At 33.9% G+C, this 24,000-nt stretch overlaps 2 protein-coding genes across 3 annotated transcripts; one reads left to right on the top strand and one right to left on the bottom strand.

Moving 5' to 3' along the window:
- The first annotated feature begins 234 nt into the window (after window positions 1-234).
- Window positions 235-15,450, top strand: LOC120347574 (bifunctional 3'-phosphoadenosine 5'-phosphosulfate synthase-like). Of its 2 annotated transcripts, none has more exons than XM_039417600.2 (12): window positions 235-392; window positions 8,897-9,127; window positions 9,359-9,478; window positions 10,286-10,424; window positions 11,260-11,492; window positions 12,042-12,221; window positions 12,528-12,665; window positions 13,000-13,088; window positions 13,222-13,394; window positions 13,564-13,832; window positions 14,242-14,378; window positions 14,705-15,450. In XM_039417600.2, the coding sequence occupies exons 1-12, from the start codon at window positions 360-362 to the stop codon at window positions 14,811-14,813; spliced, it is 1,851 nt and encodes a 616-aa protein (XP_039273534.2). In that variant the 5' UTR covers window positions 235-359; the 3' UTR covers window positions 14,814-15,450. The 2 variants fall into 2 exon arrangements, with proteins under 2 accessions (XP_039273534.2, XP_039273535.2); XM_039417601.2 differs by lacking the exon at window positions 235-392 and adding an exon at window positions 7,846-8,063.
- Window positions 15,451-16,924: 1,474 nt separating this feature from the next.
- On the bottom strand, window positions 16,925-20,626 carry LOC120347575 (uncharacterized). Its single transcript, XM_039417602.2, has 4 exons — window positions 20,381-20,626; window positions 19,707-19,782; window positions 19,293-19,469; window positions 16,925-18,372 (listed from the first exon to the last, which is right to left on the bottom strand). The coding sequence occupies exons 1-4, from the start codon at window positions 20,426-20,428 to the stop codon at window positions 17,519-17,521; spliced, it is 1,155 nt and encodes a 384-aa protein (XP_039273536.2). The 5' UTR covers window positions 20,429-20,626; the 3' UTR covers window positions 16,925-17,518.
- Window positions 20,627-24,000: the final 3,374 nt, after the last annotated feature.

The raw sequence follows: 24,000 nt of genomic DNA on the forward strand, positions 1-24,000 counted from the left end.
GCATTGAAAAAGGGAGAAATAGTCAAACATACCAACATATGGAGAATTCTTGTAATATAATTAGACTAAAATATTACTATTTTTACATAATGGTAAATTAATGTACTTTTTTCTATGTTGTTATTGTTGATTAATATTGTTTATTGCAAAATTGTTTTATTTTATAAAAATCCGATAAAAAAAATTGGACGAGTCATACAAGGACGAGTTGTCCTTTCATGCAATATTGGTACGAGTTAGCTAGTGTAGCTACAACTGTGATTACTTGTCGACGTTTATCCCTTCATCATTTTGGGGTGCTGCTGCCATCAATCGACGCTGGGGTACGGTACCTGTAACAGATAAGAAAAACAACGAAAATGGCGACGCCAAAGATCAAATATACGCACGAAGTAAGTTAATATTTATCTCAACTATTCAGTGTGTATGTCAGTACTGCAGTGTGTACTTTGTAGTATTGATAAAAATATAATTTTATTGTTGTCCAAAAGATGAAATACAAAAATATGTGTAATTCTCTTAAATTATAAAATGAACGTACCGGTATGCGTGAATTTATTCAAAAAGAAATATTAGCTATTGTTGTATTATGTTGTTAATAAGAATAAACTGGGCTATTACAGTATTCTGGTATTAAAGGGAATTTCAAAAACAAACTCATAACTGTATAGCTTACCAAATTTGACCAGTACACTGGTACACATGTACTTTAGAGTAGGAGTATGGTAGGCTTTAGACGATATAATTTGTTTCTAAATAAACTGTTATTTTTCAAGAATATATGGTAGCCTATTTCGAACAAGATACTAAAATATTTCTCAAAGTTGTGCTTGAGAAAATTTGTAACAATTACCACATCCAGAAAATAACATTTTTACTCAAAAAATAGTATTTTTATGCCTTTTTCTTGCACTATTGAAATAAAATTGTTCTTGAATTGTTTTATGGTGACATAAAAGAATTGAAATTTGTTCAATAATGTAAGTTTTGAGCTCAAAAATACTTGACATTTTGTGATTGACATTGAGTGACATAATGATTTTTCTATCTTGCCATCATATATCAAGAGAGTGCTAGATTTATATTTGCCCATCATTAAAATTATTTCTAGTGGGGATTTGAAAAACAATAATATGACCACACATCATCAAAGTCGACCCCTGATTGATTATGGATACCATATGGCAGTATGGAGTTTCATAACAAGATTCCATAAATTACCATGTTAACATAGTCAAAATTATCAGTCGATGCTTGTATACAGCAGCGGTTCCCAAACTTTATGTTCATGCGGCGCTTGATTATCCATGAAAAAACTTATTGCGCACTTACACAAAAATGCTGCTTTTAAATAAAACTCAATTTTGTGACCGTCAATGTGTACTTTATACCTTTTGAAGTTTGTAGACATGTTGTAGGCCTACTAGGATATAAAAGTCAAGTCTTCTTCCTCATCTCTACCTGATTTTTCTTCGATATGCTTAAAAAATCACTTGTGTTTCTCTGTTCATCAGATAAATAAACTGCAGCTCACAAAATTGCAGTTGTTAAAAGTAGTTACATAACAATAGAGGCAGACACTAGATAACAGAAAGTAAACGACATAGAAAAGTAATATGAACTTATTGACTCTCATATACACAGCATTTAAAATAATAAAACATAATAAATACAATATGTAAAATACTCAATCCTATTTTAGTTATATTTAACACAATTCTGTGAATTTTTGTGGCGTACTTGACAACTCCCCTTTTGGGAAGGGCTGGTATACAGGATCAAAAATAATATCCAATAAAAAATGAAATTTTTTTATTAGAATAATAAAAAACACAAAAGCTATGAACAGTGGTGAAGTGAAATATGTACAGTAATTGATGTCATAAAGTGGGTATCCTACTTGTGTCCATGTGTTGATCAAAATGTGAATTATTTCTAATTGATGTGTACAACCCCCAAAAATACTGAATACTTGGAAAAATTTATTGGGAACACTATTCCGGATCTAAACGCCAGATGTTCAGTGAGACGTTGACATTTGGAAATATCATTCATATCCATAAGAATTATCATCCCTCTGATTAGATAATTAAGAGGCAAACAAATATATTCATATGTTTCCTAGAATTTATAGGTGTTTGACTGAGTGGGTGAAAGTCATTGTGTAAATGTTTGCTACAGTCAAACTGACAACTCTCAATGCATATTGTGTTGCGTCATGTCTGCAACGAATACCAAAGGTTAATTGATAACCACAAATTTACAGTATTTCAAGCTATTTAAAGAGAGCAAAGAAAAAGCTACTTACATTCAACTCAAAAATACCTACCATAATATGAATAGATGCTAGGCCGGGATTGCGTTTTATCCCTTAGAACTTTCAAGATATTCATTTATTTACGGCTGGTCATAGTTTGAGTCTGATATTTTCCTCCTTTAAAAGACATTTCGAAACCACGCATTTTGTTCATAATTATATTATTCATTAGGGTAGTGATTCTAAACCTTATTTGCTGTATACCTCCTTTGCCTATTTTGGAACTCTTCATTTCTCCCTCGTTGAACATGCTTTTTTATCTCCGTTACTCGAGAAACTGATGGCGAAATCAGTAACGTCATAGTAGACGCAACGTCATTGTAGACACGTTGCTAATAAATGCTTCAGAAACATTAATTTCAATTCATGGTGGCGATACTTTCCACAAGTTGAGCGGATATGGCGTAATAAGATGGTCATGTAATGATTCGGTTCGAGGGCATCGGAAACATTTGGTCGGGTTCTCGAGGCATATAAAAACTTCGCGAATGCGTTGATAGCGTAGAACGGTCAAATATGTATGGAGTTCCGGTTTTAGTTTACGCGAAGCAGTTTGATAAGCCTCTTGTCGCGCACTCCACTTTTTAAAAACGGCTGGTAACTAGAGTTCAGTGTATCATTTTCAAATCATATCTCGTTTCTACCGGTTATAAAATAAATACGTCTGTCGTCAGGTAGTTGTGAAATAGGAAGCAACAAATGTCGTATGTTATCGATTTAATTGAACGTGATTAATTCGCTGCACACTAGCACAGGCCAAACATATTTGAATTCACTTCCCAGAACAATTTATTACATGCGTTTTTAGGCAGCCCTTGGCTGAAAATGAATCAGTATAGATTTGAAATATAAATGTATAAATGCATTGGCGAGATGAGAATTAGATATCTGAGCATATGTGAATTTTAGGCGGGTTTTAGAAATGATTTTTCATGTTTTATTAAGATAACGCCGCAGAATTTTCGTACAAATAATCAACTGTTGTTACAAAAAGCGATGAGAATTTGTGAATATATCATCTTGGCTGGGGTTGCAGACGAAAATATGGTAACTGCGCTAGAAAATTTATCATCAGAAAATTATTTACCTGGCTCTAGTATATATATTTCAGCACAAAGGTAATTTTTTTTTTCAAAAATGTTACCAATTTGAGATACTATAGCCTGTATATAAGATGATTAAAAAATCATTTTCGAGTTATAAACACATACACGAATTCATTTGAGTTTTTATATTACTTAAAATATATGGAGCAAATCTGAAACATCATCATTAATCGTTATCGATTTTGCGTAATTTATCTGTTTTTTTCCACATTATTGTATATAACAAGGGTAGCGTCGATCACGATAGACCGATCGATCTCCGCAATTCGAGTGGTCGATCGCGTCTGATGTAGGTGAATTTAACAACATACCTCCAAAATTGCCTTGGGCCAGTTTCACGCAGCGCCTGTTGTGTGTTTTAAAACAGGACGAGTACAGTACTGTATGTACATATGCAAAATACACATACAGCATTTGAGCCTGGGCAAATCCAATAGAGCATATTATTACGTAACAAAGTTTCGCCACTACCAAGGTCTATCTCTAAAATGAACGTGCCGAATATTGTGTGTCCTGACTGGCAAACGTGTAGTGAGTGCGGGGGTCGACAACCTTCCGAACTTGTTCGCGAGCTATTTTGAAGATTTTAGTCGATCGCGGGAGAAAGCAGGTTGGTCAACCCTTGGACTATATACCATGCCAGCAATAAATCTTTTACTTATAGTTTTATTTAGATATCTTATGGTCTAAATATATATATATATACCTTAAAGTTTATAAAATATAAATCACATACGTTTTATGCTAGTAAAGAAGAGCTCTTTCGTCCCATTTCCCTACCATTCTCCGCTATATCGATACGAGTACATTTATTATATCTGTTTGGTATACTATGAGCGATTGCAAAACGGCTCTCATTAGACCTTTCCCTTTGTTTGCTAATTGTCGTTTCCTCGAATCTGGACGACACAACACTCACATAGGCACATATTTACCTCTGTTAGTATCCAAATGGAAGAAAAATTACTCGAATTATTGACTCCATTATTCGAAGAATCTCAAATTACGGACGTGAGGGATGTCACGACCAAAGTGACTATAAATATATAGTTTATAAATATAGTTTATAGTCACTTTGGTCACGACGAGTGAACGCAACATTTCAAATATCTTCAATCAAAAAAGCAATGTTATTATTTTACAATGTTAGCGAATTTGTCGTAAATGTGGATCTGACATGGCCCTGAAGAAACGCGACACAACTCGTAAATTAATGGTATCGGTGTGTAATATTTTCAACTGCATGTACAATTTCGACCTAGATACATAACCGCGATACATCCATTCAGACGCAACAAACATGGTGTCGTTAAATTGCGCTCAGAATGGTCTACACTTCCTGCATATGCACTTTTTGTACACAACACAACCTCATCGACATTCACTTTGTTTAATATTGCACTTCTAGACTGCAGTTCTAAAGATCAAGTCTAGATTTACACGGGGAATTACGTGGGTTACTCGTTTCTTTTACCTCGGCGTTTTGATTGTTCGTCGTAGAGAAGAAATAACCGCGGAATCCGGATAGTTGTAGACTGTAGAGGCTTCTACATTTTTCAATGTTCAATTAGCTACCATATCGATACATTTTTTTATATCTTACACAATTTTTGCGATTAAATTCTACATCGAAAACTTATGGGAATCCCAAATTTCCTCAACAAAATTCAGGTCTTAAATCGCAGATTATTACCTGCAAAAATATACAATTTATGTTCCATTGTACGGTAATTCATATGTATCTTACATAACGTAATCTAACAAATAAATAAATTATTGAAATACGGCAGCGTGTTTACCTGTCCAGACTTTCTCAACAGTGCAAAGTAAACCAACTGCACAAACTTGACATTTTTCTGCGAAGTCTCCTCCCATTGTTTAATCATTTGTTGAATATTCTCTGTATCATCGCTGTGAAACAGATCAATGCCTCCGTTGAGAATAGTTTGCCAAAGGCGTTTCGCAATTCAGCTTCAGTTGTCCAAAGGCGGTGCATTACCACATCTTATCGACAATTCGTTATTTTAGATGTAAGTAGTTGTTAGAGGGTCAGTGTATCGTGGAAAAGAATCGGGAATGTCAGAAACTATGGAATAATATTCTTCACTCAATTATTATTATTATATTTGTATATTAAAGTCAGTTATCTGGTCTGGCATTGTTACGGTATTTATTTAGCCAGAAAAATCGTTCCGCATCATTTTGGTGTCTTGGTATCTTTAAAAGATAATGTTTAAAGATTTTGTGGATTTGCTAAAGCCCCGTTTAACGCTTCCTTTGATACAATATTACTAATGACGCGGACTAATTACGCAATAACGCGGAAAAATATACTGGATTCTCAATCTTTAATCGCCTATTACTAATTAAGTACATCCCCAATCTAGTCTGGATATGTCGATATTAACTGACTGAAATTTGGAATCAGTGACATGAGATTGGTGTGAATCTGAAAATCGGGCACTAGAATGAAATGCCCTTAAAAACATGTTATTGTAGAGGAAAATGACTGTCATAATGACTTATACAAACCAGTCTGAAGTATTATTTACTCTCTTATGTGATAACTCGCTATCGGAATATTGAACTTGTCAACACTTACCATGCTGTGTCACTGTGAAAAATTATTTTTTGTTAACATTTTTTTTGCTCATTGTGGTATTGAGGTCGGATGCTATTTAATTTTCGCTTAGCGTTTCATGTTTCGTAGTTTATCAGAGATGATGAAATAGGAACGCGACTTGATATGAATAAACTTTAAACATTATTATATCACGAATTACTTTGTCACTGCGTTCAGTTCGTGTAACGGGCAACGTCGACATATTTTTATCGGATGTTCGATAGCGCTTTATTTAATAAATATCTTCTTGTTGTGGGTCGAGGGTCACGTACGTCATTGAAGTTAGCTTCACGATCTTGCAAGATCATGCTCATCAAGTCTTTCGATATTGGAGTATTCGTCGTAGGCGATGTTGTCGTCATCATTTATTGTCTCCGTAGCCCCGGGGCACGTATAGTAAACTATTTAAACGGGACTTTTAAAACCGAACCGGTATCATAATTCGCTGACGTGGAGACAGGTGTAGCGTAAAGTTACCAAGCAAGAATAGTTGTGGTTATATTCTTGCGAAATCGTCTTCTCGAGAACTTGTTCTACTACAACGCTGTTTTCATTTTAGTCTACTTCTTTCCTGATCTATTTTGTCATTTGCTTCCCGTATGCTCGATATTTTCAGTTAATTTTACCGAGTTTACATTGATCATGCTTTCCGCATTTGCGATTGATGAACTCTGAACTCAAATTGTTGGGTTTGGCTCGTCGGTTACAGGCAAAAGAAGTGTAACTGTAACAGTGTTTCGCTTAAACGAAGTGAGGTATCATATTTCGCGCAATGATTTTGAGGGATCGTGGGTTGATTTAGTGGGTACTGCTCTGGAATTAGCCATTTAGTCTATCTACGAATATTGTTTCAGATTTTTCAAATTTGAATAATTTGTTGAGCATATATATATATTCTATCGGAGCGCCTGTTGTAATTATATTTTCTCAGATTCATGTACATTTCGCAACATTAAGCGCAATTACTATAAATTACAGTGCTTGTACGTTAGCTGTACACAGAGATATTGACCTCGAAATGACGATGCAAAAGTTTTACGAATTATTTACTGCCGTTCGCAAAGCATACAGTCAGATGTTATTACCATTGGCTCGTAAACTTTATCTCCGTCGGATCGTTTCTAGTAAATTTGCAGAAAGCTACCGGCGCTTGTTTGCACAAACACAAAGTTGTACAAATAAAAAACTATATCAAGTAGAAAAAGGCAAATTGCTTTTATCGAGTACTGCAAACCGTATATCATCGTAGTGTCGGCTTCAAGGATCGTCCATTATCGCAATGATATGGCAGTGTCCGTCGACTGGGTAGCCGTGAATTATCGTTGGGTCATACAGGTATACAGACGATACAAGCTCGATCTATATTTTTAAATACCTAGTGTGAGGCTAATGTTAGAGGTCACAGACATATGATGTTTGTAAGATGGAAAGCCGAAAATTAAGATGAATGAGGCCTTCCTGGGAATTATACTTATAAGATTTTAAGTGAATCTGTTTGACGCCGTAATCGAAATAACGCCGTAACGCAAATTTATCAGAATTTGGGGAAAAAATTCATTAAAAATATAAATACATTTATACGTCATAAACTCGCGTTTATCGGTCAAGACGAGTGGATATATACTGTATATTTATACCGGTATCCGCTTTACGGTAGTATTGTTTGCGGCGGCTTTTAAAAGCAATAGCCCGAAGCGCCGACTTTGCCACGTTGACGGCGATTTTGCCACATCCTTGTGAAGTTCAGCGGCGCATTGAAATCCCTTCATTGTTAGGTTGGTCAAGCATGGTCAACAGATACACAGCCCTCATATTTTAAATTAAGCATAAAACATCTAGGATGTATGTAATTGTCTCTAACCCAAAGCTCTCAGTAATTAGAAATATCTTTATCAGTAATCAGCGCTAATTTATATTAGCAGAATTATTTTGTTTTTACTTTGGATTACTTTATTTTTTTGCAATTGTGCAATTTTTCTCTATCGAGATCATCATGTCTAACAGTCAAGAATCGAAGGTAAGTCATTGGGTGTGACTTCAATAAAAGCAACTCAATCTGCTTTTGGCTGCTAATATTTAACCAGCTCAACAGTAACAGTTAAAAGTAATTTATTATAATGCAGTAATAATTTATCGTTTGTCAATACAGGATCGCCCTCCGCTCAGGATCTATTTGTTAATTAGTAACATACCTATCCTATGACTCATGCATTTCTCCACTAATAATAACCTTATCTTTTATATCAGTTTATTATTTTCATTATACCTGTAGATTAAACGGTATAAATAAACAATTGCATGTATACGATATACCCAAATACCATGAATAGTCTATTTATTTTGAAATATTGATAATTGTATGGTTTTCAAAAGGGAATATCAAATTTCCCTTCATAGCAAAGATCAGATCGTGTCAAATTTCAAATATGAAAATTTTTGTGTTATTTGCTACACTTGTGTTGAGTATTAGTGTATATTTGGCACAATTCAAAGTTCCCTTAAATGCCATATGAAAATCGGTTGAATAGATGTAATACGCCATCTGTGGTTTGTTATATCTGATTCTAGTGAATTCAGAAATTGTTCAAAATAAGTCTTTACACAACAAAGTTGCTATTTAGAACGAGCATACCAAATTAGAACCAATGTTGATGGCCGCATATTAACAAACCCCAAATGCTTTTGATTTCAATAATTCCCCATGGAGAGGTTGATTATATGAGGCATCAAGTTTCAAAGTAGTTTTGTTACATAGTTTTCAATGACTATAGTCACTTGAATATTTTTTGAATTTACCTGATATACTCTGAATTTTGTCATCAAAATAATTTGTTTTTTATTTTATTAAAGGTACCACCAAGGTCTGAAAATATTGTCTTCCAACAACATCATGTTTCGAGAGCAAAACGTGGGCAAGTTATGGGGCAGAGAGGAGGCTTCAGAGGTTGCACAGTGTGGTTTACTGGTCTTTCTGGAGCAGGTAAAACCACTGTATCCATGCAACTTGAAGAGTATCTGTGTTCAAAAGGAATTCCAGCTTATTCGCTTGATGGGGACAATATTAGACATGGTTTGAATAAGGTAAGAAACTTGATATGTATTACTATATAAGTTAAGATTTTCATGTTATGCTAATGTAAAAATTTCTTTTCTAGACACAGGCCTGTGTTAAAATAAATTTATTCCACATTTATTGATCCAATTTTTGATACCAAAGAGACGATTATCAGCTGCAAATAAACCAGCTTCAAGACTGTGAATAAATCTTTATGATAATAATAAATCTGATATCGATGGATTTGTCGTTTTCAGGATCTTGGATTTTCTCCAGGTGATCGTGAAGAAAACATTCGTCGTATCGGTGAAGTAGCAAAATTATTCGCAGATGCTGGTGTTGTCTGTCTTGTATCTTTTATTTCTCCTTATAGAAAGGTTTGTGTTCATAAATGTGTTTTCAATTTATCTGGTCGCTACATAATGTTGATAGCAGTTTTTGTGCATTGTGAGATAAGGAATTTTTTTTTTTGCTGTGAATAAGGTTATCATTTCATTTTGAAACTTATTTCATGTCTACCAGGCAAGAGGTTTGATCTGGCTATTCAGTACAATAGCTCTCAGCAGACATAATCTAATTAATTTTGATTCCTGTTGTAGATAACCGATTTGTCAAGCTTGACTTTTTTGATTAATCATCTCCTTTCGTTTCTACTTAATGCAAAATAATCCCACTAAGCTTGATGGATGATCGTGTGAATTAATTAACTATACATACTACTAATCTCAGTCTGGTACAAAATCTGAACTTAATTCCAATGATTTGTGTGCAAATCAAGTCAGGAGAGTGGACACACGGGTGGTCCTTGGAACGATAATAAGATAGATTGAATTTCTTTATTTCGAAGCTTTTCGTTTATTAAATGTGAATACAATTCAATACACCTTTTTAGCAATTAACAATAAATTTATAATTCTTCTTCTTTTCAAATTTTTCTGTTAAATCAAATGCTATTGAAATTTCACCACTAAAATGGAACACATGGGTGGTCCTTGGAACGATAAGAAGAGAGATTGAATTTCTTCATTTCAAATTTTTCTTTAAAAAATGCGAATACAATTTTAATATAATTTTTTATCAATTACCATCAATTTTCAAATCCTCCTTTTCTTCAAATTCTTCTGTTAAATCAAATGCTATTGAAATTTCACCACTAAAATGCACTGAATTATGGGAATTGATAGGATCGTGAAAGTGCCCGGCGTGTTCATGAGAAAAACCAACTTCCATTTGTTGAAGTGTTTGTTGATACACCGCTCATCGTTTGTGAGGATCGTGATGTGAAAGGTCTTTACAAGAAAGCCCGCAAAGGCCTTATTAAAGGTAACTTATTTCAACTACTTTTTCTAACAAATCATTTTTTTTCTGCATGTTTTTTCAATGTCAAAATAATGGAAAATAGGACAGGGATGGGGCTCGAGATTCTCACAAAAAAGCTGATCTCAATTTTATTGAGGTTTATGTTGATACACCAATAATAGAGTGTGAGAGACGTGATGTGAAAGGGTTGTACAAAAAAGCGAGAGCGGGTGTCATCAAAGGTACCACCCAAGTGCCAATCAGGACTGCCCATATCTTAATTTTTATTGCATGTCAGCATTATACTAACACGATTCATATTTTAATTCTTAGTTAGTGAAGATGATATTATAGACATCACAAAATTATGTTATATTAGATTATTTACTAATGTTTTAATTTGATTGTTTATTTCTAATGAACTCTACTGTCAGACATTTTTACCTGGCTGGAAACGATAAATTTCTCTTATCCAAATTTTTGTGGCCACCAATTTACTATTACCATTTGGAATATGAGGACTGTACTGTAGTCAAATATGAAGATCGTTTAAATGCTTAGGAAGTAACTTCTGTAATTTATACTCTCTGTTGGTACATAAAGTGTAATTTGAAACTGGTTCTTATCTTGTCCATAATCATTATTATGAGATCAAATCATGGGTGCTTTTCGAGAATTGTTAATTTCAGGTTTGCATCAACAATCAATTTTCTAACATTTCCAAAATAGATAATTTTTTTAATTTATCAAGTCTGATTTAACTTAATGACTATGGATGTAATATGTTCAACTATATAATTGTAATTTAGTTTGTGATATACAGTAGTTAGTGATCCTTTTTCTAACTTATTAAATTCAGGATTCACGGGTATCGATTCACCATATGAAGCACCGGAGAACCCTGAAGTTGTTGTCAAGACAACAGAAATGACAATCAAGGAATGCATGATGGAAGTTGTTCAAAATTTGCAAGAAAAAGACATCATTCCAGCCTCTGCAACAGAGAAAGTGAAGGAATTGTTCGTACAACCTGAAAATCTTGCCAAAGCCAAGGCAGAAGCCGCCAGTCTCCCAGTTCTTAACATTACCAAGGTAATTTCTAATCGCAGATGGGAATCAAGATTACAAAAAATAAAAGTGATATGAAAGCCTAAAAATTATGCTGCGAGTATAGTCTCCAAATTGAATGAAATAATTTTTTTATTTTTCATGGTGGTAAACTAGTAATGCGTAGTTTATAATATCTGAATCCTTATAAACCATAGGAATTTTTAATAAGCTGGGCTGAGATGAATTCTTGAGTGCTTCAAGTGAGATGGATAGGTAGGATGTTGTATAGAGTTTGAATTTGACAATTTGATTACAATAATCCTTGATTTTTATGAGTCATCTATTACATAATATACCAGGTAACAGTTTTCTGCAATTTGTATTTCAACCAAGTTGAAATGTATACTGGAATATGTTTAGGTTCATCTTATTATTTTATTGAATTTTCTCTCAATAATTATTCATGGATGTAATTATTAGAATATCACTATTTCTCTGTGTGAAGTTTGAAATAACTTCTGCTCTCTCATCTTTTATAACGCTAAAATGCATGGATTGTTATGCAATAAATTATTATATTCATTTTTTCAGTTGGATTTACAATGGGTGCAAGTGTTATCAGAAGGTTGGGCAACTCCTCTTAGTGGATTCATGAGAGAACGTGAATTTCTTCAATGCCAACACTTTGGCACATTACTTGATCATGGTGTGACTAATCAGTCCATTCCAATTGTTCTCCCAGTATCCAATGAAGACAAGGAGAGACTTGCTGTAAATGTTTATTGTTATAATATACCTCTAGATTCCTGCTTACAATTTATTAATGGATATCAATAGATCTATTCGCACAGTTTGCAAAATACATGTCATTCGTTCATATATGGGCCATGTTCAGGAATAAAATAATTTATTGGGTCAAATTCTAGGCCAATACCATGTAAACATTCTGAAATAGGTTAAATACACTGATTACCATGTTACAATTTTTTTTTACCAGTCAATATTTCCAGCTACAGAAATTCCCATGATAAACAAAGTTCCTGCTTTCACTAAATATAAACTTCCCATCTTGTGCAGGAAACTGGAGCGTTTGCACTCTCTTATGAAGGAAAGATATATGCCATCGTCAGATCACCTGAGTTTTATGAGCATAGAAAAGAGGAAAGATGTGCAAGACAATGGGGAACAAGCAATAAAGGACATCCTTATATCTCTGTAATTGTTTTTCATTTAATAATTGTGCAATATATGGTACATTTTGGTGATTGCACAATTTGAATCAAAATTGCTGAACTTCAGAGTTATTTCATATCTTGGAAGCTTTAAGTTATACATTGTGCCTTGAAATTCTTTTACTAATTTGTGTAGGCAGTAGGCATATATATATTGTGATGTTTCATTACCTAAAATACATGTCGGCTCGAATCAGGCACAATCAATATTTTCTCCATAAAAAAGGATCCTGATAATATTAACTTAAACTTAAATATTAACTGTATTTCATCATCGATATTGTTCCATCAGCAATGGTTTTTGTAATCTTTTACAGATGGTTCAAGAATCTGGTGACTGGCTTTGTGGTGGAGATTTGGATGTTTTGGAACGTGTAGTATGGGGAGATGGACTCGATAATTACAGGTATTGTTATTTATATTTTCACTATCCAAAATGACATGAATGAATGTAATTTTTTTTAAATATAACTTGTTTTCCCTGTTTAAGAGATGCTATATTCCAGTCAGCTGTCAATGAGTTATTCATTTATTTTTAGACTGACACCAAATGAGCTCCGAGCAAAATTCCGCGGCATGAATGCTGATGCGGTATTTGCATTCCAACTTCGTAATCCAGTTCACAATGGGCATGCACTTTTGATGATGGACACCAGAAAGAAACTGATTGAAAGAGGATTTAAAAATCCAGTTTTGTTGCTTCATCCACTTGGTATGTAATTTATGCTTATTTAGGTCTTTTCATAATATTTAGTGTTTGTTTGTGAAATGTGTTTGCTCCCAACTTTGAGCATATTTATTTTTAGGTCAAGAATAGTAATTTTAGGTAATTTTGACTTCATTATCGGGGTGCATTTATGACTTTATCTTATTCTGTTTAGGTGGATGGACCAAATCTGATGACGTACCCCTTGGAACCCGTATGAAGCAACATTCTGCTGTTCTTGAAGAAGGCGTGTTGGATCCCAAATCTACTGTTGTTGCTATTTTCCCCAGTCCCATGATGTACGCAGGACCAACAGAGGTGCAATGGCATGCCAAAGCTAGAATGTCAACCGGGGCCAATTTTTACATAGTTGGACGAGATCCTGCAGGAATGCCACATCCCGAGGAAAAGAGAGATTTGTACAATCATTCTCATGGTCGAAATGTAAGTAATGAAACTATTCTGTAATATGACTGACTGATGATACAATGATAATCTGGTATTGAATTGATATGCAGGTATTACCCCAGCTCAGGGGTGGCCAACACGTCTCGAGTAGTCTGATGTTGAGTGAATTTAATAACATGCCCCTGAAAATTGACTAAACAGGAAGAATACAGTATTGTAGCCTACATGTGCAAAATATAATTAGCACTCATTTGTTTTTGTGTATGCCCTTATTACCGATCAGTCTATCGCGAGCTACTTTGAAGATTTTAGTCGACCGTGGTTAAAAGCAGGTTTGCCACCCCTGCCATAGTTCACTTCAAATTAAAAATGTTATGGTACCATGAAGCATTGGGCAGAATGTTGGCAATATCAGAGGAAATATTATGAAATTTGTTATTTCTAGGTTTTGACCATGGCACCCGGTTTGACCCAACTAGAAATAGTTCCATTCCGTGTGGCAGCTTACAATAAAAAGAAAGGACAGATGGATTTCTATGATCCTGAGAACCATGATGATTTCGATTTCATTTCTGGAACAAGGTATGGATGTCATATATTTTTGAGAAAAGCATATATTGTTGATTTTTAGGCTTAAATTAGAGAACTGTTTTGAGAATTTTGACATGTTTTTCCGTTCGACTCTCTGATAATCATCAATTTTTGCCAAAGGCATCAAGTTACTTTGTGTACAAAATAAAGACTCAAATTCGTAATCAAAAATTGAAAATTTGGGCATAGATAACCATAACCCTATTTTTTAATATACTCAGTAGAAACTTCATTCAAATATTTACTCTGAAAAACCAATAATAGCATTATTTGGTTGTTAGAATCATTGTTTTTACATCTGATTTTCTTTCTTATAGAATGAGACGAACTGCCCGTGAAGGAGGAAGTCTACCAGATGGTTTCATGGCTCCCAAGGCATGGAAGATTTTACAAGAATACTATCAATCATTGCCCAAACAAAGTTAAATTAAAAAACTACAGTAATATTTATTATATATGAAGCATTATCTTATTCTGCCCACAAATATCTCATTATTAATGCTATTATGTGACTTTACATCATTGCTGCATTCCACTTTTAGTATTAGAAAGCAATCGCTAGGTCAAGGTGCTTGTCAGCATGACGTGCGGAGCTGTGCATGCACAACACCACATCATGTTTGATTTTGAAAATAAATTTGATCCTAAATTTTTTAATTTATCTGAATAACACTCGCAATTTTTTTTCAAAGATGACCAACAATATTGTTGTTTTTTATATATTTTACTTGCTTATATAGATAGCTGTTTTATGTAAATCGTAAAAGGATTTTATAGTGCCTTCAATACTCATGAATAATTAAATTTGTTGTATAGTAAATGCTTTTAATAATATAAGTGTAGCATATCTATCCTTGGTTCGTAGCCTTTGTTTTTAAGTTATACTCATAAGAGGACAGGTGCATGCAATTCTGTTCATAAATTCATGATAACCATGTCTTACTTACACTTGTCATTAAGCAAAAAAACTAATTCTTATTAAAGTTTGTATGTTAATCTCATCAATTGTTATTAAATATATAGTACTGTGGTTGTCAATTTGTAATAAAATCACTAAATTATTCTTCAGAGTGTTTGTGTGCGTTTTCTTCTTCGGATGTTATCAGCTGTAGTGTTATTAATATTCTTTATCATTATTGCCATAATACTTTTACTATGCAAAATGTACAAAAGTGAGGCTGTGACTGTGCACATGACATAAGCGAAGAATAATTACATTAAAGATTAAATAAACAGTGGTGTACGTACCCTGGCATAGGCGTCAAGTGCTCTACAATTTCAGGCAGTCAAACAAAATATAGCAAATATCGGCCTCTTGGCAACCTTGAGTCACTCTAGTAGTCATGACACAGTTACCTATCACAAATAAAAATCAGCATCCGCTATTTTAAAGAATGGTGTATTTCAAAACATGACATTCTTTTGTCTTCATTTCACCAAATTAAACATGTGGGATCCGCATTAGTAAATTCATCCACAACCCCGTTATATTTTGTAGTCTTTGCCGGATCGGGTTTACACTATACAAATCAGCCTTAAGGAAAATGGTTCAACAAACAAACAGTGAAAACAACACAACACATAAAAAGAACAATTGTGGAAAAGAAAAATCAGAACAGGTTATTGTGCAGCTTATACTATTAGACCTATGGGTTGCATAAAAAATACTGCGAGACTTCTAAGTAGTAGTGTAGAAATGCTTGAGTTAGTATTTGAAGTTTTCTCAGAAAGTTCTGGAACTGCCACAGTAAAACCAAGTATATTTGCTCATTAAAAGTGGGGAGACTAGTTATGTTTGCTGGATTTCAGGTCATTAAACAGATACACGCTGTGGAAGAAACAAAGATGAACCAAGGGCAAACGTGTAGTTCTGAATTAGTCTAGCACGGACAGCGATGGAGCCTGATCATAATGCATTTATTTTTGGGCTTGCAGTAGTTCATTGGCATCTTTTTACCCAACACCTAACAAATTATTGTACTAAAATTTACAGAGAATTCAAACCTTAGTAATAAATTTTTGACTCAAAACCTATCCAAGTTTGAAAATGTGATAACCTCTGGACACCATTGAAAAGATGAAGAGAGAATCATCTTTACACACACACAAATGTGACCCTTTTATGACAGCAGCTAAACCACATGGAAGCCTTGTAATTTCCCACTAATTAAAGTAACATGCTTGAGTAAGAATAATAAAAAAAAAGAGAACAGTTCTTGTCATCTGTGACTTTTTGCTTTGTTTTTCCAGATTTTTGGTTAAATTGTCAACTCAAAAACAAACACGAAGAAGTTCATTAGTGTCGCTGCCATTCGTTCACATGTCCATCGCAAACTGCTCTTCATCTTTCTTTGTATCTGATAGTAGAGACGAGTGGTGTTTACATGAGTACGAGAAAGAGACAACTTGTTAAAAATGCAGCAGCGTTTTGTTATTGCAATTAGTTGATTCTACTGATTTGGATTCAAACATGCAAATTACAATCAGATGATGTTCTGAAGCTAAACATGCTCTACTATACAGACACCGCCAAACACTACTGGCAAGCAGTTATTTTATTACAGAAGCAAACACAAAAATCATAGAGAAATAGCCACAAAGAGTGACTTCTCAAGGCTGGTGACGTTACTGTACAATACAAAATGGATAAATAATATTGGAGATGGCTGTGTATGAAACATTGCTGAAAAATAATATATACACTACAGCACCTAGAGATGTGAGAAACACTTGCAAAACCAAAGTAAAAAAAACACATTAGGGAGCACTAAGTAAAAATCATAACAGTCAGGAACTTATTAGAATATAAAGTTAGTCAAAAGATACCACCACAAAGCAAGATGCCAGCTTAAAGTTAGGCTTGAGAAAAATCATTCAAAATTGCAATCCATTCACATCTTCATACCCATGAGCTGTGGAATTGGGGAAAACAGGAGAGTGTAGTTGGAGTTTCCATCAACTTATAAACCCTTGCAAAACCAAAGTAAAAAAAACACACTAGGGAGCACTAAGTAAAAATCATAACAGTCAGGAACTTATTAGAATATAAAGTTAGTCAAAAGATACCACCACAAAGCAAGATGACAGCTTAAAGTTAGGCTTGAGAAAAATCATACAAAATTGCCATCCATTCACATCTTCACACCCATAAGCTGTGGAATTGGAGAAAACAGGGGAGTGTAGTTGGAGTTTCCATCAACTTTCTGCTTTTCAAGTGGCTTGTAAGCTATGATGCTTGGATCATCAGGAATAACCATAACAAGATCATTCTCACTGTATGAAGAATCATAAGCAGAATCTCCCCGACTACTTTTGTTCCTCGTGGGTTGCAAGATATTAAAGACTTTATTAAGCGCAGGATAAGGCGCGTGAGGTCTTGGAAATCCTCTCCCACGACCGAAGTTCATCCGAGGACTGGAACATTCCCCACCTGATGAAGCAAAGCTTGAATTGAGCAATGGAGTTTGAGCAGTGGTATAACCGGATGCCGGTGTGCTGATCCTAGGAGGAAAGCATTCCATATTTGGAGAGGGAAAGCTGGAGTTGAGCTGCGGAGCTTTTGCAGTGGTATAACCAGTTGTCTCAGAACTGTTGATTGAATGTGTGCGTCTCCATCGCTCAAGTTGACTGACCTGCTCCATTGGTCGCTGATCAAATACAGGACCAGTTGGTCCTTGAATAGGATGAACAAAAATGGGAGGTGGAGTAAAAGGACATTCCATCGAACCAGGCGGAGGACTGAATATCCCTCGAAATTGTGGGTCCATTGGAGGAGGATGGAAGTTATTAAAAGCACAATGCGGAAGATAGCAATCTTGTCTCATCTGCGATATAGATTGACGTCGACGATATTGCGCCAGAGGTCCCCTGTAGTTGTGTTGTACAGGAAAAGAAGGAGGAGGGACTTGTAGATAGGTGTTGTTATTTGCATCATGTACAGGTGGATGTGGATATTGAAAAAAGTTTGGTCGTCTGTACCGTTGGCCTTCAGAATCATCAGTAGATGAAGGTAATAGAATCAGGATGCAAAAATAAGAAACAATCACATGCAAATTGATTAGATTACTAGTTTAATTATATATTGTAATAAATGAACATGCAATGAGAGCAAATATGTCATGCATGAAATGGAGGACTAAGAAGGCAAACTACAAAAAGAGATATCTAAAGTGCGATATCCATTCCAAAGTTTTATATAATATTTTTAATCAGCTTTACAATTAATATTTTTCACACTTGAGACGGACAATGCATCTAAAAATTAAATGGCAACAGAAAAGCACTTCACGTAGAACGATCACCCAAAAATAAATTCTAATCCACAATTAATTAGGATGTTTTGATAATGAAATTTATGCACAGCACAGCATACCATTTTTATCATAAAAATGAAAAAGTTGGTTAATATCATACTGTTTAGCTGTTTCAACATTAAATGGGTATGATTAAAAACTGCTAATAGAAAGGAGTGCAGAAGTATGCGTAATCTTTTAGTCAGCAACATACTTTGCCAAATAACTAACTGTTCTGACACAGGGAAATTATTACTAGTGGCAAATTAAACTCCAACAATCTAGGAACTGTTATGTTAAATAAATTTTATGTGCCCCCATTAAAAAGCTTGAGGCCCATTAGTTAAGTTGTAGCACACAATTCTTCAGAAGGAGAGTGTATTGAATTAGTCCAAATACCTCAATTTCAGTACATGAAACTTAACAAACTTCGAAATTTCAAATTAGTTACAGAATTAAAGATGCAAAATACAAAATTAAATTGTAAGCATTCTGCGATCATGCTTGGCCAAATATTCATGACAGATTTATAGAAAAATACTAAAAACCCATGCAACCAAAGAATAATTTTAAAAACTAATTTCAAGTATTGTAATATAGCTAACATACAAACCTTCTTGCTCTCCATTTTCCCTTCCTTCTTCTGGGATTTTCCCAATGACATGCTTTGCTGGTGATCTGTCTGGGGTGGTTACCCCTGGTATGTCAGGCAGATTTGCCGGTGGGGTTTTAGACAGTGGCGAATCACGACATTTCAGCAAAAAGAGCCTGTCATATATTATCCTCGTTCCTGAAAATCAACATATCAAACATCTTGATTACAAATACCAGCTGTGTATAATAAGACTTTTTTCCGAAAATTATTTATATTACCAAGTTGTAATGCATATTAAAATTACTTTGTAAACAACATTTCAAAAAAAGTCAACAATCATTGACAAATCTTGATTTCTAACTTCAAAAATACTTTTTTCTGTTGTCAATACCTACTTTCTCAAATAAGAGAAGAAATTATAATGCGACTCACCCCCCGGTGTTGTTGAATACATGGTGCCACCTGGAGTTGTCCCATAATCTAATGGAATCTCAGATGGATGACGCACCTACAAAATGAAATAATATGCTCCTATTTGAATTGAGTACCCAAAATAGATCAAGTTGTGTAAAGAGACTGAAACCGATAAAATATATCTCACTTGGCCAACAAAATCCCGAACTTGAAATAGAACTAAAATAAGGAAAACTAGAATATAATTATGGCCTAGCCTGGTACACACACTGCAGGAAAATACTGTATATACTTTTAGAATCATCTATCATTCATGGTATTTATTACAACTTATAACTAAAAAAAAGCAAGCTCATAACTAAATAATGACATACATGAAAAAAGATCATCTCACTGCGAATATCATGTCAATTTTGAACACTTCAAATTTCATTACCGGTAATTATGACGAAACACCTTCAAGTTAAATTAAAGCAACAAATGTGAATGACATATAAATTGTGAACTCAAATGCACCAATCAATGTATTGATTTACGCATGTCTGTAAAATCAATATCTAATATTAGGGTAAACCACTGGAGCCGTAAAATTATGTATTACAGACCAAGTTGCCATTGAAACAAATATCTGTTGGTATTTTTGAAATTTCCGATTTTTAAATAATTCTATTATAAACTTTCAAATTTTTCACCTGAATACGACGTATTGGTATACTCTGGGCGGCAGCATTGGCAGACATTGTGAAAACAGTTTCCTTCTTTCAAAAAATAAAAATGATGAAAAAGAGTGTCTGATGATGATCGTGTGCTACACTCTTATGCTGCTATGGATAAGATGAAATATCCACAAAGTGGAATGTCTAATACGTATAATTAACAACACCTAATGACTACATGAGAATACAAACGGCCCTTTCCTAGGAAAAAATGTTGAATTTTGTGATTATTTCTTTACTTTTTGTTTTGAAATATATCTCACATAATTTTTGAAATTCCCAAATATTGCTTTAATGAACCTGTAAACAAATTTGTTTTCCTATTCGCCATAACATCACAATATCCCCATATTCAAAACCTTCTTGGCAAGTACATAATCGAATCTGGTTTAATTCTTATTTGACTTCCATTGTTAATCCACGGAGCATAGCTTAGCCTGTTATTAGCATTTAGCAACAAATTGATACATGGTATCTCGTTCTGCGTGTAAAATAAAAACTAGGGCTGTTGTTTTCACATCACATTTTTCTTTGGCGTTATTTAATCAGTTAGGGCACTTATTTTCATATTACATCTACAATCCAATACAGCAATGGGCATAGTTCAGTAGTATATTTCAGTAAAGTCTTAACTACAGACAGACAGAACTACACAAAGATCATGAAAATTGGAAATGAAATAATGATCCAACAACTGAATAGGATTTTACATGAATCAATGAATGATTTATTCAAATACTAGACCAGGATACCAGTGGCGTACAGTTGCATTTATTAAGATTTCACATATTATGGAAGTAAAGTAGTCAGGTAGGCCTAGTTGTAATTCATGCCGACTTGACATTGGAATCTAAGCAACATTCAAAAAAAATTACAATTTTGCGAAAAACTTTACTCTTTTGTCCGAAAGTAAAGGTACATTTTCTCTTCTTACGTTAGTCTTATGTTCTGGCAAATCTTCGTAAAGTTACGTATTCGTTATAATGTTACGTACTTGCAGAATTACCAAATTGGTACTGCCAATTTTCGAATATACGCTACTACTGATATAAGTAGAAATCACTCAGCGAGCAGCAAACGATAACTGAATTGTGAACGGTGCCGCACTAATACCACTGCTGCAGACAAAGGTAAAGCCAACGCAGATATTTTGCAAACGAGCGACATCGATTAGGTCATATTACATCACGTGACTATTTTCTGACATCCCAGGTCAATAACTCGTGGTGTGAGTTTGTTTCGCTCAGATCCAGAGTAAACAACAAACGTTTGTTCTTGTTTCTGCCGCCCACTATGGTGTGTACCGAGATTATAGCACATTTAGGCGAGGCTGCTGGACCCAGGGCGGACATAGAAATTGACTCTTCTTTCATTTTGGTTGTAAAAGATTGGGTTGTGCCGATTGTGAAGGGGTGGAGTAATATTTTGCCACTTGGGGAAAGATGTTTAAAGTTGTCGCGTCTTTACTAGCAGGTAAGTATGAAAACTAGTAAAACGACCTCGTCGTTCCTTTTATGAGAACTAGGGAATTGACCATATATTAATTTAAAAAATTTGAGCAAAATTAAAGCCACAAGTCGGCGACGGGAACGAATTTGGCGCGGCGGTGTGGCTCATCTTTTTTTTTTTATTATTGCATTTTATAAAATAAAACAATATTGCAATGAGCAATATCAATCAACAAATAATAATTCACAGTAATACATGACAATATCATGCAAAATCATTTTATGATTGCCCTTCATTTGGATTTTTATAAAAAAAAACATTATTGCAGTAAACAATATTAATAAATATTATTTTATCCTATCTATAATTCAATATCAATGTCATCTCAGACGAGCCTTTCCATATACTTAAATATTAGGTAATATAATAGTTATAATAATATAATGATAATTATCTGTTTAGAATAATAACATTATTGCAATCTTTGAATAAATTCCATTTTTTGCTATGTATGTGAAGTTTGCCGTTTTTCAATGCTGCATATTTTTCACTATCACGAATACCACATAGAAATTTGAAAAACACATCAAAACTCGGTGTGTTCTTCTGAATTCGGCATCTATATATATAAAAACGGGCAGCCAATAATACACACTTGACAAATTGCAAATTAGGTATATCATCAAACCCTATGAAACATTCTTTTATACTGAGGCAAAAATTCATATCCTCTGTTTTAAAAACTATCCATTGGTCTATCTCAGACCCAAAATTGACTTGTTATGGGACAATAATAAAACAAATGTAATAAGGTTTCAAAATGTTGTTCACAAAATTCATACATATTTGTATCCACTAATCCAAAACCATGTAATGTATAGTTGAGAACTATAGATTTATAAAAAAGTTTAATTTGAAAGGACCTTAATTTTGTTTCAATTGTTGATGAAAACGAATTTTTAAAGTAGCTGTCCCACTTCACATTGGGAATATTAAAGGACTCTTGCCAAAATAATTTGTACATAATAGGGGGAACAAACTTTTTCAGTATTATTCTGTTATAAGCACTTTTACACAAATAGTTTTCAGTAGTTGTTGTGAGAAATGTCATAAAATCAAAATCATGATCAATCAAAGTTACAATTGTTTCTACAGTATCATTCCATTCCCCAGAAATACTACCTATAATTTTATAATACAAATAATATTCTTCAACGTTATACTATATATATCAATAAGTGCGAAATAAGTGTAATATGTATCACTTGAAACTAAATCTTTTAACTCTGAAATACCATGTGCTTTCCAATTGAAAACGTGAAAAGGTTTTTTATAATATTGCAATTTTCTGTTGTACCATAATGGTTGATTGAGTGTCATCAGTAACAATATTTTTAAAGGTATACCAGTATATGAGCATGTCTTTTATGGTGAGAAATGGAATGTTTTTCATAAAATAAAATTTCCAGAATAGATTACCTTTCAACAACGATACAAAATCTAAATCTTTTAAATAATGAGGTTCAATAGTCTTCTTGGAAGTTCTAGAGTCATCCAATAGAAAAGCAACCCACTTGATTTTCTGTGCTATAATAAAACTGAATATCAATCATATCTACCCCCCCCCCCCCCCCCCCCTAACAATTTAGGTCCAATTAATGTTTTTCTTTTTACCCTTTCCCATTTCGAATTCCACAAGAATTAATATAAAATAGCGTTCAGTGATTTGATATATATATCTGGAATGAAAACAGGTAAATATATATAATTATATGTAAAAAGTTGGTAAAAAACAATTAAGGTTTTTATAGCGCATATTTTTCCTAGTAAAGTAAGGTTTATCATTCTCCATATTTGAATTACATTTTTTGCCCTTTGTAGGAGCTGGGGAAAGTTTGAATCATATAATTTTGACGAATCGACTTGTATGTTGACTCCAAGCAGATTCAAGGAAGTAGTCAGTCTGAGTTTAAAATGTGAAATATAATCAAAGTTAACTGGTGCTCCAATTTGCATAATGTGTGATTTTTCCAGGTTGGTTTTGCACCCAGATATACAACCGAATTTATTTAATTCAGTAAACAGATTTTCTGCACTTCTCCTCGAACCGTCTGTAAATACGTTTGTGTCATCTGCTGCCATGGCAA

The sequence above is a fragment of the Styela clava genome, chromosome 11 (genome assembly GCF_964204865.1).
Source record: "Styela clava chromosome 11, kaStyClav1.hap1.2, whole genome shotgun sequence".
NCBI classification, from domain to species: domain Eukaryota; kingdom Metazoa; phylum Chordata; class Ascidiacea; order Stolidobranchia; family Styelidae; genus Styela; species Styela clava.